This window comes from Poromitra crassiceps, assembly GCF_964638095.1.
Source record: "Poromitra crassiceps genome assembly, chromosome: 20".
In the NCBI taxonomy this organism is placed as follows: domain Eukaryota; kingdom Metazoa; phylum Chordata; class Actinopteri; order Beryciformes; family Melamphaidae; genus Poromitra; species Poromitra crassiceps.
Window position 1 is genome coordinate 18,024,728 of NC_139637.1, and position 15,699 is coordinate 18,040,426.

General features: G+C 43.9%; 2 protein-coding genes across 3 annotated transcripts in view; both read right to left on the reverse strand.

The window, feature by feature from the left end:
* Positions 1 to 947: 947 nt before the first annotated feature.
* LOC310794913 (uncharacterized protein) lies at positions 948 to 10,810 on the reverse strand (the record flags this gene model as incomplete). Its single annotated transcript, XM_083656948.1, has 6 exons — positions 948 to 1,550; positions 1,677 to 1,809; positions 1,884 to 2,044; positions 6,020 to 6,238; positions 7,841 to 8,013; positions 10,546 to 10,810. The coding sequence occupies 6 exons, from the start codon at positions 10,808 to 10,810 to the stop codon at positions 1,362 to 1,364; spliced, it is 1,140 nt and encodes a 379-aa protein (XP_083513074.1). The 3' UTR covers positions 948 to 1,361.
* Positions 10,811 to 13,307: 2,497 nt separating this feature from the next.
* usp19 (ubiquitin specific peptidase 19) overlaps positions 13,308 to 15,699 on the reverse strand; it is a 45,865-nt gene continuing 43,473 nt past the window's right edge. For both annotated transcript variants that reach the window (XM_083656590.1, XM_083656589.1), the window contains exon 26: positions 13,308 to 14,380. In XM_083656590.1, coding sequence (XP_083512716.1) covers positions 14,240 to 14,380 — 141 coding nt within the window. In that variant the 3' untranslated portion in view covers positions 13,308 to 14,239. The remainder of the gene's footprint in view (positions 14,381 to 15,699) is intronic.

Here is a 15,699-nt window from a genome sequence, read left to right on the forward strand (position 1 = left end):
TCAGTGCAAAACAAACCCCAAAACCATATTCAACCAAATTATATGTCTTATGTCTTCTGGGTGTTGCATTGTGTAATAAAATGACTATCAGTATTAACAATCTGTAGGTGCATAAAGTATGCATCATACACACATTATGATCGCATCAGAAATTGACATGCGTGCATCTTCTATGAGATCATTAGTGAGGATAGTCCTCTAAGAATGTGTTCAACAGACGGAGTTTGAATAAAATGTGAATTGCATGTCAAGTTCGGATTGTAACGCACTAATAATGTGCTCATGCTGCATTAGAACGTATGTAAAGTGAAGCTGTCGGACTCAGTAGTTCGGTGCTTATTTGAGAGTTGAACACACCATCTTCTCTGGAATATTCAAGTATGAGCTCTGCTCTCCTATTCTGAACGGATGTAAACAACAACGCAGTCGATGAGCAAGTTAAAATAAAGCTTTCGTAAAAAACAATCTAAAAGGAAAGCAGTGGCACAGAAATAACACATGTACGTGGCTCTTCACACACCCTGAGAACAACGGGCGCGCAAAGGAGCTTAAAGCAAAAACACGGTGCACTTCCCCACTCTCTAGGCAGAGATGGAGAAGACACTTTCGAAGGATTTTTGACCGACACAAATTTGGGACAATTTAGGCAGATTCTCCCGCGGCACGATTTTGTCACAGAACCCTTTTGCTGCCTGGCCTGGGTTTGCTTTGGTTGCTTAATTGAAGTGGAAAAACCTCTCTCACGCGGGTTCACCTTGGGACAGCAGACACTCAAATCTAATTATGCCGTGCCGTGGCGCGCTACAGTACGAGTGGCTAATTTACATTTTTCTCCCTTAGCGGAATGCTGAGCTAGTCCCATCCTCTACTGGGAAGAAGGACAATAAACAGAGTCCAGGCTAAATATTTGTGCTGACTTTCTCTCTGGGACTTGCAAGCTCCTCTATTTGACTGGGAGTGCTCTTTGTATAAACTAGCTTCAATACCCTCTGCAGGCAGGACAATCCACTTAATGCTGTCCTGACCTGGAGTAGATAATATGGTATATGTTGATTTCAACTTGTTAATATGAATTGAAAACTCAGATATAAGTATAAATTCCACTTTGTCTACATGACTTCAACCTTGCTGTCTTTTTGTAACTTGTACTGAGGTGCATGAAGTTTCTCCTGGTGGAGCTTCTCTAAATATTTGCTCTTCGATGGGAGCTGCACAATGATCTCTCTCCATCTACACACTTGACCACGAAACCTCCCTCCCACGGGGGCTTACACCCCCTTATTTAAAAATGGCTACTCAGATAGCCCTACCTACAGCGCTAAATGCATCTTCTATCTGCATTGGGGTGAGTGTAACAGTAGTTAAGTGTGTTCTAGCCCGCCCCCCTGCTGGAGATTCCTCTCGTAGTTTTCCTGGCAGATGCGGACGCGCTGGGTGAAGTAGCAGGGGTCGGAGATGGCCCGCAGCAGGTCGTTCTGGACCAGGCTGATGTCGTAGAGCTCGGAGGTGCAGGCTGTACGCGTCTCAGTGCCGTCCGGGTCTGTGAAGACCTGGGAAATGTAAAAAAAAGGAGGAACCAGAGAGGAGAACCAGAGGGGGTGAGTCGTGTCACTTGGGCTTTCTGGGGTTGTGGGGGTCCAAAAAGAAATCATGCATTTTGTGCAAAATAAACATACCGTGGGATGCACGATGGTGTTGTCGTCGTTCTGTCTGATGTTGTCGTCTATGAAGATGTGCTGGACCTGCTGGTCAAAGGGGTCCACCCACAGCGGCTTTCCCCCCAGGATGGAGTAGGTGTGACTGGCCCACCTGGACAGAGAGACAGGGATGTAGAAGATGGAGAGGTTGGAGAGCGGGCAGCGGCGCCTGAGGCAGTTACGCACCAGTCGAAGTGGTCCTGGAAGCCCCCCAGGCCGTGCACCGAGCTGAGGTAGCGGTACGCGCCTCTCTCTCCGTCACGCGTCGACACGCGCTCTTCGGCCCGGCTCAGCACCACCGCCCTCTTGCTGCAGCGGATCTTTCCCGGAGTCACGTCCACGCTTAGCTGAGCACAGAGCGGGCAGAGGAGGAGTGTTAGAGGGTGTTAGAGAGAGAGAGAGAGAGAGGGAGCTGTGCAGCTCTGAATCCTGCTTGGGGAATAGCGCCATGTTCTGGGCAGGGGCGAAGCGACCCTATCTTAGGGTTTTTTTTTTTTTTTTGAAGGCCAGGCCAGGCCGCAGGGCCGGTTCCAGAACAAGATGACTAGGGGTGCATCCTAGATAGGATAACATGTCAAATTTGACATGTTATTTTACTAAAAATAATGCATTTGACCATCATTTCAAGTAGAATGATACCACCCAAGCAAGAATATTTCAAGTGTTTCAAGTGCTTTACTGAAATATTTGGACCATATAATGATAATACAATTATCTCAACCTTAAAAGGTTACATATAGGTGCCAAAAAGCCATAAAATCACATCAAAGAACAAAGAAAAACAACAACTATAATTCAAGTTTAAACAGTACCGTAAGTGTGCAGCTGTAGCATTTATAAAAAAAAAATTTTTTTTTTTTACTTTTCAACTGAGCATGCAGACAAATAAGGGTGCAATGCATGCTTTTGCACCCCCGTAGAACCGGGCCTGCCAGGCCGCGAAGAAAAATGTGCCTTTTTTGCATGTTTGAATCGGTTTTAGCCATATTTAGTGGAATATCTCATTTTAAACACACCAATGTTATTGTCTATTGATTTAATTCCTCTCAGACTCACACCACTGACTTTATTAAATAAAGTCATTTTAAGTCACAACTGTAAAATAGCTGATAGCCCCTATATCCGAAAACACAATTTGTCACTCATTGAGCCAAGTAATATTATGTCCAAGAAAGACTACAGTGAAGCCACTTTACAGACAAGCTTGTTCTGAAGAAGAAGAAAAAAAACACAGGTTGCCAAAAAAATAAAAAAATAAAAAAATAAAAAAAAAAAAAAATTTGATGGGCCCCCCTGACGAGTGGGCCCGTGGCGGCCGCACCCTCTGCCCCGGCGTACGCTCCGCTACTGGTTCTGGGGGAGATCAGTGGTCCATATGAGAACATAGAGGCCAAAATCACCCACTTGGACTCTTTTGCATACACTGAGTAATAGTAAAAATGTAATTTAATTCACTCAGTATGGCTGATGTAACCAGGTTTATTTCTCAAACAATTTCAAGTGATCAACCATGTGTTCATCAACCACGCGTTCGTCCACTAGGCAGTGATTTTTAGCTGTAGTCTGAAAATAAAGAACAAGGCCAGGTCAAACCCTAGCATATGGCCGAAAGAGCGTTGATGTAGCAGGCAGTGGCGTTGTTAAACTTTTTTCTAAATATATAATTAGATATAATTTTCCTTTTCTCTTTTTTGTGCTGCCGATTTCTACTTCTACTTCAAAGAACTTAAAATACACCTGTAGATTATCCTGTCAAAAGAGCCACAACTGGCAATTGTCAGACCAGACATTTGACATTCATCTTATTTTGAAAAACAACACAAAAACATTGACATGAAGTCTTGTCCTGAGACCAGCTACTACCATTTAGATACTGAGAAGAACGTTCTCAATGTTATTATTGTCATGAAACATAATTTGTACTGTATAGCTTCGTTTAAATGCTTAGTTTATTGTTTTTAATTATCAAAATAATAATTTCTCAGTGGCTTTTGTGTGCGCTAAACTTGTGCAGAATCATTCTTTTACTTTGAAAATTATCCACCGGTCGTGAGATGAATCTACGAACAACTACCCAGAACTGGCAGAGCTGACTCTTATAGCTTTTGAACGACATCAGATTGCATAATGACCTCATCAGTGAGATATGACATCACTATAGTAGTGACCTGGCCACCAGGCAGAGCCCTCTTGAACTGTATGACATTATCGATGATTTATGACATCATCATCATCGTGAAGTGACGTAGTCATGTAATGATGTAGTCATGACATCATCTAACCGTTCATAGTCATCACTGAGGCACCATCCGAAATAATATGACATCATCACTGTCTACATCGTAACTGTAATTATGCATCTAACACCGTGGAGTCTAGACCTGGTGGTGGTGATTAACTTAAGAGCTGAGAAGGGCTTCTGGACATCTCAGACCTGGAGCAGAATGGGGTGGAGGAGGGTTGCAGCAATCACACTGAAATGACAGCAGTGTATGAGAATAGAACAGCTTTCAAAGGTTGCCGCTAAGGCTGAGATTGGCTGAATGGGAAGATGTGGCCAACTGTGATTGGTTTAGCAAAAGCGCTAAATGCAGGGTATGTAAAAGGAGAGAGGGGAATGAGTGAGAGTGAGAATGAGAGTCTTCCTTTCTGAACTTACGCTTAGCTTCATTAGAATGGTTGGCTACAGGTGGTGTATGGTATTTAATCTCTGCTCCTGGATTTGTTTGAAACAGTCACTGAAGAACTAAATCTAGGAAATGAAAATAAATAAACTGACAGTCCTTCAAGTCAGTTTTGGTGGAGCACAAAGTCCTTCATCACTTGTGTTAGTGGTAGGGAGTGGACATGGCTCAGGCGATGTGTGCCCAGCGCTTGGCGGATCCGGATCTGACACACGTGGGCCAGACTGTGAGGACATCTCTTGGCCTCCAGAACGACCCTGATAGCCTCGGGATCCACCTTCCCCAGCAACATGTCTGGACGACGCAATCTCACCAGGGCCGGGTCGGCGCCGTGGTCCAGGAGCAGCTGGACGAAGGCCGCCTGGCACCTGTTATGCATCACCTCATCCAGCAGGAGAGAAGCCACGTCACGGGTCAGAACGCCAGTGGGCCTGGAGCAGAAGGTGGAAGCAGTCCATGTGGCGGCGGTCGGCGCTGATGTAGAGAGGAGACATTATGAGGGTGTCCATGTCTATGTCAACAGCAGCACCGAACCTGATGAGTTCCTGCAGTATGTCCAGCCTTCCTGCCCGGGCAGCCCAGTAGAGTGGGGGTAGGGTTGAGTTGTACTGTCCGCTTCTGTTGGGGTCGGCCCCGGGCTTCCAGAAGGATCCGGACGCAGTCCAGGTGACCGTAGTTCACGGCCCAGGAGAGAGGCGTGTGGTATGCATGAACTAGTTCCACCTGGGCTCCCTGAGTGATCAGGTAGGCCACACAGGCAGCGTGACCCTTCCAGGCTGCGCGCTCCAGAGGGGTCATCCACTTGACCTCATTAATTTGATTTCTGAAGCGGTCTTCCTGCAGCAAGGTGATCCGTTTGTCCAGGTCTCCTGCCTCGATGCTATTGTGGAGCTGCTGCATGTCATGCCATGCTTGATCATGCCAGGAACAGGGACATTTATGAGGGGGCGGACGTCCGAGGATGGAATTTGTGTTATATGTCGGCAGCAATCTGCGCATCCAGTCTGCCGGCAAGCGATTAGAAGGAGACATTCCTTCCACATATGTCAGAGTTCGTCTCAAATGGAAGGCTATATGAAGGGACAATTTGTTTGAGTGACATCACTGATGACATCACTCACTGATGAAATCGCAGTTGCTCGAGTGACATCAATGATGATATCACAATTGCTCGAGTGACATCACTGTTGACATCATCTGCGACCTGGCCACCAGGCTGAGCCAAGAGTCCCAACATCTCCACTCCAGTGGACCAGTTTTTAAGCAGCGCAGCCGCTTCTATGCGTGACTTTGTCCGTATGCATCTCGAGGTCAGTAGTTGACCTGGGCTTGTTAGTATTAGTTACCTAAAGACCTTTGAGGATAATAACAATAACCTGTGATACAATTGATACTTGCCCAAATGGCATTGAAGTTTACTATGCTCCTCAAAGACATGAGAACTCGGGAAAGCTTTGAATTTTGAGCTGCTAGATATTTTTTTTCTTTTCAAAAGACTAACTGAACTTGGAAAATAATCATTAACTTGATCGAAAAAATAATAATAATTGTGTAATAGAACCCTTGCTGTGAGACAACAGTGCTAACCACTGATCCATCGTGCCGTCCTGAAAATAAATGAATGCGATCCCGCTGTACCTTTAGAGCGGGCAGATCTGGGAACATCGGATGAGCCCCTTGGGTCAGTGCCCTGGACACGGCGCTCAGCACACGGGGCAGGTCGGAGCCGAAGGTACGAAACAGGACGGCGAACTCTCGTCCTTCATCCACCAAGTCCCTCAGCAGCTGGAAGAAGGAGGGCAGGATCCAGTGGTACAGCCGCCCATCCTCTCCCTTCACCACCAGATCCTTGTCTGCCTGCACAAACACAAAGGTCAATAAAGGACAGTAACACATAGCAGCTACATCAAAGAGTCTTTCTACACATTTTTTTATTAAAAAACAAAGTCCATACTTTTTCCAGACCTCAATTTCTTTTTTTTAAGATGAGAGGAGAAATGCCAATAAATTGGCTAAGGAGTGCTGCTTCACGACTGCAGATGCCCTGATGAAGACTATGTGTCGAAACGCGTAGGCGTGAAGCCACTTAATTAAAGGATTTTTTAAAAATTCTGCAAACAGTGTGCCTTGGTAGTTTTTTGGTTCCGACTCTTCACCAAGTTGAATTTACTATTACGTCAACCATCTTTGTTTCTTCTTTTTTAAGATGTTGGAAGATCTTGCCAGACCCTATGTACCTCGACTGTATTTGATTCTAGTTGGTATTTGATATAATGCATGCTGACAGCGCCTGAGTAATAACAGGATCCCTCTAACATCATTCTTCATATGAACAAAAACCATGGACTGAAAGTGGCTCTACAACAACATAAAAGCTATCATTATGTGTGAACGGTGAACCACAACATTTTCCAGACATTTTTTTCAAATTCCCAAACTTTCCCAAGATTTGAAAATGATCAAATTAATTTTTACTACTTTTCCAGGCTTTCCAGACCTACGTAGGAACCCTGGGGAGTGTAACAGACTGGACTGGAGACAAATGTAATTCGGGGATAAATCGGTCGTTCTAGCAGTGTAGTTAGTAGCACAAAGACGTTTTCCATTCTAAAAAGGGAGGCATGGTGGAAAAAGTGTGAAAATCACCTCGGAAAGGGGAAGCCACCCATCTGGTTGAAGGAGATAACAGGATTAATCAGGGTTTAGGCTTTGCCTTTACTCATGGCTTCCTACTTTCTTATTTTCAGTTTGTACCTCAATTTTGAGTTTAACTTTAGCAGGACTTACAATGCTTTTTGATATTCATTGTTATTTTCTACACTGGCCAAAAAAAAAAGCCCCAAAAAACATGTACAGAGTAGACATTACATAAAGTTTGTGAACAGGGAGGTTGGCACAGGCTACTTCATGGCCATGGCCACTCCCAACCACCAGAGTCCTTGCGATTGGCAGCCTGAGAATAACTAATGGGTGCGTAACATGAACGATCGCTAAAGCTAAACGTGCACAAAACAGAATCAAGTAACAATAATGCAGTCATCAGGTTGCTTCTTGGTGTAAATGGGAAATCTTTATGTTCAAACACTTATATACAGATACGGACAGAGCTACTCTGCCAGTGTACTGTACAGGAATGTAATTTATTTGTTTCCAGTGTAGATTTGATTCACAAGCATTTTCTAACCCCTAAACTTAAAGAGGCCGGTGCGGGAAGTGGGGAGCTGCCGGGGCTGCAGCACCCCCCCCCCTAGTGGCGGCTGCAGCTCCTTGCACCTTTCTGACGCAGCCCCCCTCAGCCCCACTGGATTTTCACTTGGATTCACCCTGGATTCTGTTGAGAAGCTCTGCGTATGTTCTGTCGTTGCCTTGGCGATGGTTCTGTTCCAGTGTTACACAGCTGGACATCTGCCAGAGATTGAAGATATGGAAAACATCTTTAATCTTTTAAAGGATCCTTGCCTTGAGGCCCTCGGGCCAGCGGAGCAGGTCCAGATGCTCGTCCAGAATCCCCCGGAAACGGCGGCCAGCGGCGGAGGTGAAGCCCGCTACCCGTCCGAACTGGGAGTAGTAGCTGACCGCGCCCTCGCAAGGCGGGAGCAGAGAGGGGGAGTCGCTGAGCCACTCCCACTTTCCTGCAGAAGAGCGAGGAGAACAGGTTTCAGCCAAATGGTTTTTGAACGGAGAAAAATAAAACGATTGGTTTCCAGTGGGTCTCCACAACACAAGAGTGCTTAATATACACCATTCACGAGCCTGGGTCGTAAGGATGTGTGGAAGTCCTCACAGGAGTTCCTATCTGTTCACTGCAAATATTGAGGACTAAACTACCCTCTCTGAACAATAATGGACACAAAACTTGGCTTTTTAAGATAATGATAAAAAGCCAAAGGCAGTAGGGCTGTGAATCTTCACTGGCCTCACGATTCGATTACGATTCATCTGTCAACGATTCGATTCGACGATGCATCTCGATACAGCTCAAAGTATCGCAGCTCCAAGTATTTTCTCAATTTTCTATATTACTGCACATGACTACTTTTTCATCAATTAATACAAGCAGTCAGATAAATATCAAGTCCCTTTTTTTTACTTAGAAAGTGCTTTAAAATCTGAATGTCAACAGACATTTAAACATAAACGATTCAACGATTACCGTAATCTGTCAACGATTTGATTTGATTCACACGTCGCAATGCATCGATTAAACGATTAATTTTGACACCCCTAATAGGCAGGGCAAGCCTGGTGAAGTCCTTACACTTCAAACATATTCTGTTGCCAAGAAACCTTTGAATACATTTTTGACAGGCTCACTCACCTTGTGTAGTATGATACTTTTTTTTAGAATTGTGATTTAAAGTGTTGTCATCTTTTCAATAACTGTCATTTAATTATAGCACCTATGTTGACACAGTCAAGCGTTCAACTCCATGGGTATGTGCTCTGCAAACATCTAGCACAGAGGTTTTCAAAGTCGGAGGCGGGCCTCCAGCGGTTTCAGGGGAGGCTGAATGGATGTGAAAAAATATTCCATTAGTTATCAAAAGGAGATCACATAGAATAGCCTAAATGTTTGTGATTTGGTTAGTTAAGAGATATAGTGGTTTGGGAGAATTTTACAGTTCCCCCCCCCTTTCCAGAGTCAGAAACAAATAAATGCCTTCAGACACAGACCCTTTTCATGCATTTGGTGTAGTCTGATGTCAAACAGCAATATCAGGCTATCTTGGCTCAATTGTTGAGTGTATATGGGATTAAATAACATACATACATCCAGGAATTGAGAGAGGGGGGCGCCTTTTACCAAGCTTTGTCTGGGGGAAGGCCCACAGTCTCAGACTTTGAAACCCCCTAGTACTTATTTATTTATTTATTTGTTTATTTTACATAATATGATTTGTGTAATTTTGACAGTTCACCCTTTCTTGCTGTACTAATGTTACGGGGTTTCCTAACAGGCTGATGTACCGATGTTGCAGACAGTCACTGGTAGGTGTGTAGGGTACACACCTTACCAGTGACTGTCTGCAACATACCACATTTGGAGTGACACCATCCAGGATTACCCTCAGGCTCTTCTAAATTTCATGTCAACACTGCAGTTGGAAGAGCCCTCTCATCGAGCATAGGATTTTCGTTAGACAATCTGTGTTGGGCATTAAACTCACCTTATTTCTGCACTTTGAAGTCACAGGTAGGGTCGGGTGGGGCAAACTAATTATATCGGAAGCCTAGTTGCCGAAAAAAAGTGAGCGGTGGTGGTCTGTCTAAATGCATTGTAGAATGTATGTACAAGACAAAATGATGCCAGTGCGCATGCGTCTGGACTCTGTTTCCAGGCAACTCGGTGATTCTCGTCAAACTTTGTCTTAAAAAAAGAACAGCTCACTTTTTTCCGCAACTAGGCTTCCAATATAATTAGTTTGCCCCACCCCACCCCACCCCACCCTACCTGTGACTTCAAAGTACAGAAATAAGGTGAGTTTAATGCCCAACACTGATTGTCTAACGAAAATCCTATGCTTGATGAGAGGGCTCTTCAACTGGCAGTGTTGACACGAAATTTAGAAGAGCCTGAGGGTAACATCCAGGACATTCAGGTACACAGTGTACCTGAATGTCCTGGATGGTGTCACTCCAAATGTGGTACATTTAAAATGTAATGTAATCATGTGGCCTTGCTTATCGGTAAATGTACACACCATAAACCTTGATCAAACACATTTTACAACTTTTTTTTAGGATGTTCTACTGCATTCGGCATTATAAACTGATCCACAAGATAAACAAAATCTCAATAACGTTAGTGGTTTTGGCTCATTGTTGCTCACTGCCGCCCACGGTGAGTTTTGTAACAGAGGGAATTACAGGGAATACACCAATTAAAAGTGGAATATTGTGTTTAAAAAATAGCTAATTAGTGTATTGAAAGCATGCCGAATTGAAGAGTGGACCATAAGATTGTGGAAAAAGGCTTGTTATGCTTCTTTCTGCAGCACCAGGTATGTCTGTATACCGAACAAGGCAACAACATTCAACTGAGATTTTTCTTAATGAAGTTTGTCGTACAATGCTATCGTTTTGTCTAGCCTGCCTGAGCACACTACCTTGCTGTCATTGCAAGAAACTAGCGAAATTGTTAATTCTGTGAATCAGCAGTTCACCGTGTTTGCTCATCTGTCCCCAGGTGACGCTGGTGAGAAAGTAGTCCAGAGCAGCGACAGTCCCCTGGCCCATCACGGCGTCTGACACCAGGATGGTGTTGTTGAGGTCAATGTGAAGAATTAACTTTTTCCTCTGGTTGTTCTGTAAGGACAGCACCCCCGTGGGGACCGTCACCGCGGGGTCACCCGTCCTACAGACAGGCTCGGAGACATTTCCAGCGCCTGTCTCCAGATTGTCTTCTTTGTTCTCACCGGAGTCCGCCATGATGAGATACTATAACACTGTATAGAAGAGGTATGAGAGTGAGCTAAGGCTAACTAAAAAATTGCGACCCAACCGGCTTTTCTCAGTTGACACCTGGTTGACACATGATTATTTACTTCCGCATTCTCTGCGCGTACTCTTCTTCCTCGGTGACGGTGGCTGCACACTGCCTGCGACGGAAACGAGCGCCATCTGCCGACGTTGTGCAACACCAGAGGACCTTCCCATTGGTTTTCAGTATATGAGGAATTTATAGTTTAACAGTTATAAACACGGCTCGTCGTTGTTGTGAGTCGGCCGTCTGGAAGCCTTCACTGAACGTTTTTACAAAAATAATCGCCATCTGTTACTCTGGTCTGGCTGCAAGATTTCTAACGGTTTTCACTACGCTCTGGGGTGGACGCACAGAGCAGCAGCACACGACAGTGACGACGCCACGCCCATCATACCATATATGGAAACAGATGAACCAGCCCCTTTCGACGTCATTAATGACGCCATAACTCCTTCCTGGCTGAGGCCTATATAAGTGGGGGAGATTGGGATCAGTCTACAGTGACTTGAAAACCTTCTTAATAATTATACCTACTACTACTAATCTAATATCTTCTACTGCTGCTGCTTACCCCGGACATGGCCGTGGACCAGTTCAACCAGCTGTTTCATTGTTGGAGAAATTTAACAATGGCAGTAGAGAAAATTGAACTTGAACTTGAGATGAAAGAGAAGCAGAAGGCTTTTGACATACAGAGAGACTTGACATATCAAGAATGTGTCAATAAGCTGCATGCTCTCAAGGAGCGCATCAGCGCCTGGGAGCAGAAGGTGCAGACCCTCACAGTACACAGAACTGAAACTTAAAGAGCAGATGCACCACAGCAGGGGAGGTGAAGGACAGCGGTTGGTGTTCAAGCCTTCCCTACAGAAGAGCATGGTGAACTTCTCCCAGCGAAAGACCCACCATCAGCATCACCCGATGATCTCTGATGTCACAGACAGCTACACAGGCTCAGCTGTGGTTGTGGACAATCTACCGCCTCCATGGAAACCTGTTAGAAGCAACAACATTACATTAAGTCCTACCGAACCCAACATGCCTTCCCCGTTCATGTTGTTTCCTCAATAAAGGATATTAAACTGTAAAAGCTGTGTTTCTTCATAAAAAAGGATCAGCTAGTGTTATTATCCATCTACAGGGTTGGGGAGTAACTGAATACATGTATTTAAAATACAAATATGAGTAACTGTATTCCAGTACAGCTACAATATAAATTTGTGGTACGTATTTTGAATATATATATATTTTTATAGAATACTTGAAGGGGATACTTTTGTTGCGGTCCCCCCCCCCCCCAAACAGACTAAACTTTGTGTGTGTGTTTTTTTTGGGGGGGGGGGGGGGGGGGGGGTGGCCCTGAGACATTCAGACTTAATTTGACAAGTGCTAAAGGTAACCTGGCCCAATGAATCAGTTGCCTGGGCCTGGTGTACACTCCATAGGTATTAATCCTGCAGACCATTCAGTGTTGCTCTCCCTCCTCACCTGTGTTAACATGGTTGTCGTCTTATTTTGGTTTGTAGTAGTCTTGTTGAGTCCGACTCCAATAGTTTCAGGTAATAGATTACTTTAACTTTGCCATGATTTGACGCCCTCCTTCTGTTGCTTCCTTGAGCTGGTTTGAAACAATAGTTAAAGGCCAGCTGAAGGGACAGATCAACATAATAGTGATATAGCTGCAAGCAGCCATGATTTGATATTTTCAGAATATACGCTTGATTTATCATTTTAGAAAAACTCTTACTTCTGAAAAATATTAAATTTCATTTAGTCCTGCATGTGAGATCCGAAATATTGCCATAAAAATGGCTCTAAGGTAAACTTATAGACGGTTTTCACGGAATTGGGTTGCTATGGGAACAGTTTGAACCCTAGCTTATTTCCTGTCAGCTACTGTATTAGCAAACATTGCAACAGGAAGTAAGCTAGGGGCAATTTTGAATGTTTATGTTGTCAAAATAAAAGCGTCTACAGTGTAACCAAACCAGTGTGTTCTTCTGAGACACTTTTAGGTCTTTGTAAACATGTAGAGGAAAAATATGGTCATCTGTGAATGAAAACTATCCACAAGCATCACCGCCAGGAACCCCTTTCTCAAGCGAGGCGATATTAACCTCTTATCAAGCCCATTATAATATCAGTCTTCAAAACACCCACCGCTGTCAGCACTTCTCAAAAAGGGGTTTATTTATATTAACCATTTATATTGTTGTATTCACAGCAGCATTCTTAATGAACCCCGCTTTATATATGCAGTCCAATACAACGCAAGGGCTGAACAAGACAATCCACTCAAAACAGAAACGAAAGAAATGTAGCAGAGGTGGAAGAGGGAGAGAGGAGGGGCTACTGTGTGTACGAACATGCAGTCATGCACATTTCAGTATATACTGAAGCCTCTGACAATCGCATCCACAGGATTGAATAACTGAACGAGTAAAAATAAAATAAAAAAAAGGAAGTAAACCAAATCAAGAGAAGCCAAATTAGGTTGGTTTATCAAGCAGACAACAAAAAAACTGACCTCCTATATATTTTTTGTACATTAGTTGCTACAAGGTCATTCCAAGTTACAGGATACTCCATCACAAACACGTCAGACCAGGCAATACCTCGATGAGATTAAAAAAAAACAAAAAAAAATGAACAATAACCTTCACTCATTCTCCCCAAATTTGCTCAATTAGTCATATTTTCCCAAATAATCAACAGTAGCTTGTTCAATAATATGAACATTAGCGAGGGATAAATAAAAGTAGGTCTGGTCAAGGTTAGCTGTGAGTTTTCACTTGAAAACAGACCAAAAGGTGCATCGGTGCATGGCAGCCTGCAGGAGGCGCACCACACTCAACTCAATTGGGTGGTTGAGAATGAGACTCGAAATAGCATCAGCTTACAAGTGAGCTGCGGACTAGGCCAACTCCGGGACTACAGGAGTGTGTTAGCTTCTACGCGTGTATGTGCGTGTCACTATAGCGTGTTGCATGAATATTATACAGCTTGAGAATCTTAGTCAATGGGCAGGTATACATATATAAATATCCATAAATGTGAGTTTAACATGATGGGTCTGGTTAGTATTGTATCTGTTATGCGTCTGCATTTAAAAGGTCTTTCACAAGTGAGTTCAGCCCGTTCCTTCACGGACCACCTCCAGAGCTTCTAGCATTGCACCATTGTGTTTCGACACCCTGTAGATGCCCACGTAATTAGTAAGCACTGATGTGTCTTTAGCTGAGGAGTAGCTTCGGGCTACTAAACAATCCGTGTGTGGAGCTGCTGGTAGGCTTCCACCCACATAATCCACCAGGAACCTCTCCCTGGATGTTCAGCGCTCTTCTGCCTTTTCCAGCCATCCGTCCGCTTCGTGACTAGTCCACCTCCTCCATGTTGCTGTAGGATGGAGCGGAGCACTCCCCGGAGTGGGCGAAGAGGTCAGAGGGCACCTCTGGGGTCAGCGTAGGGCGTCCTTCAGGATCCAGGTCTGTCCCAAATAGTGCCTGGCTAGAGGCCTGTAAAATAAATCAGTGTCACAGTAAATCATGCTAGTATAGTTACAGAGTATTGCTTCCCCTGCAACCCTATTGGGGAGATTACACCGGTTTAGAGAGAACAATAAAGACTTCTCTGACTGTCCTCAAAAATAAATATGGTCAACATTGATCAGTTTTCTCCATGTCATCTACCGGTATACAGGCTTCTACCTGACTGAAATAATATTCATAAAGACAATAGAGTTTGGACGTTTTATTTCCAAAGAGCAGTACAATGCTTTGTATATTAGAAAGCAGCATTTGGATGGAGGTACCTAGTGAAGTTATTGCAAGGAAATGAAATGCCATAATTTTCTTTCAAGTAGAGCACCTGCAAATATTTCATCGACACACACCAGTCTCTAGATGACATAAGAGATTAAGATTATATTTACAGCTAAAGACCTTCAATGACTTTCATACAGAAAACACATGTCACGATTATTCTTTCCAATCAACTGCGTACTTCCAGGACTAGCATCTTAGAGCCGACTACATACATGACAGACAGTTGAAGTTCACTGTCTAGACTCTAGACAGTGCACTTCAACTGTCTGTCTCTAGACTCTAGAGTCAAACTCACTCACTGCCATTTGAGAAAGAGGGCACCTGGGGACTTCGCATTTTCTGCATTTTGACATTTCACCGATGTTCTGCACAAGACATACAACACATTTTAAAAACTAGCTGATGCTTCAGGATTGCATATATTGGACTCAAGAATACACAGCTTTGTCTGTGCCGCCGAGCACTTAAAGCAAATATAACTCCACCCTGCCTTGATGCCCAGAAAGCACTGGGGCATTTCCCTGAGACAGATTTTAACACTCAAAAATCACAACAACAGAGCAAACACAACATTGTCTATGGGCAGTTCTGAGGCTCACAAAGTTGCACCAGTGTATATTGCACGTCTCTGCCATTGCACTAGACTTTAAACTTTAAAGTTTAAAGCAACACACAATGCACATGTTATCTGACACATATCCCAACACTGTCAACAGTCTTTTAAGCATAACCTAATTTGGTCCGAGTCATTTTAGAGTTATTGAGTTTGAATTTCTCCTCCGAGGCATGTCATCGAGAGGAATTATCCAGCGCTGTTAAATACAACTCAGTGGCATGACAATGGGGGAAAGATAGTACAGCCTGGAGCATCAGGCAGGGATACCATTGGGGACGTGTTTAGGAAGGTGTTTTGTGTGATTAATACAGTATGCTGTCTCTTCTGGATTTCAAAGTCAAATCATTCAAAGTATCTCATGAAGAAAGAAAATCTTTGAGAGGATCACACTGAA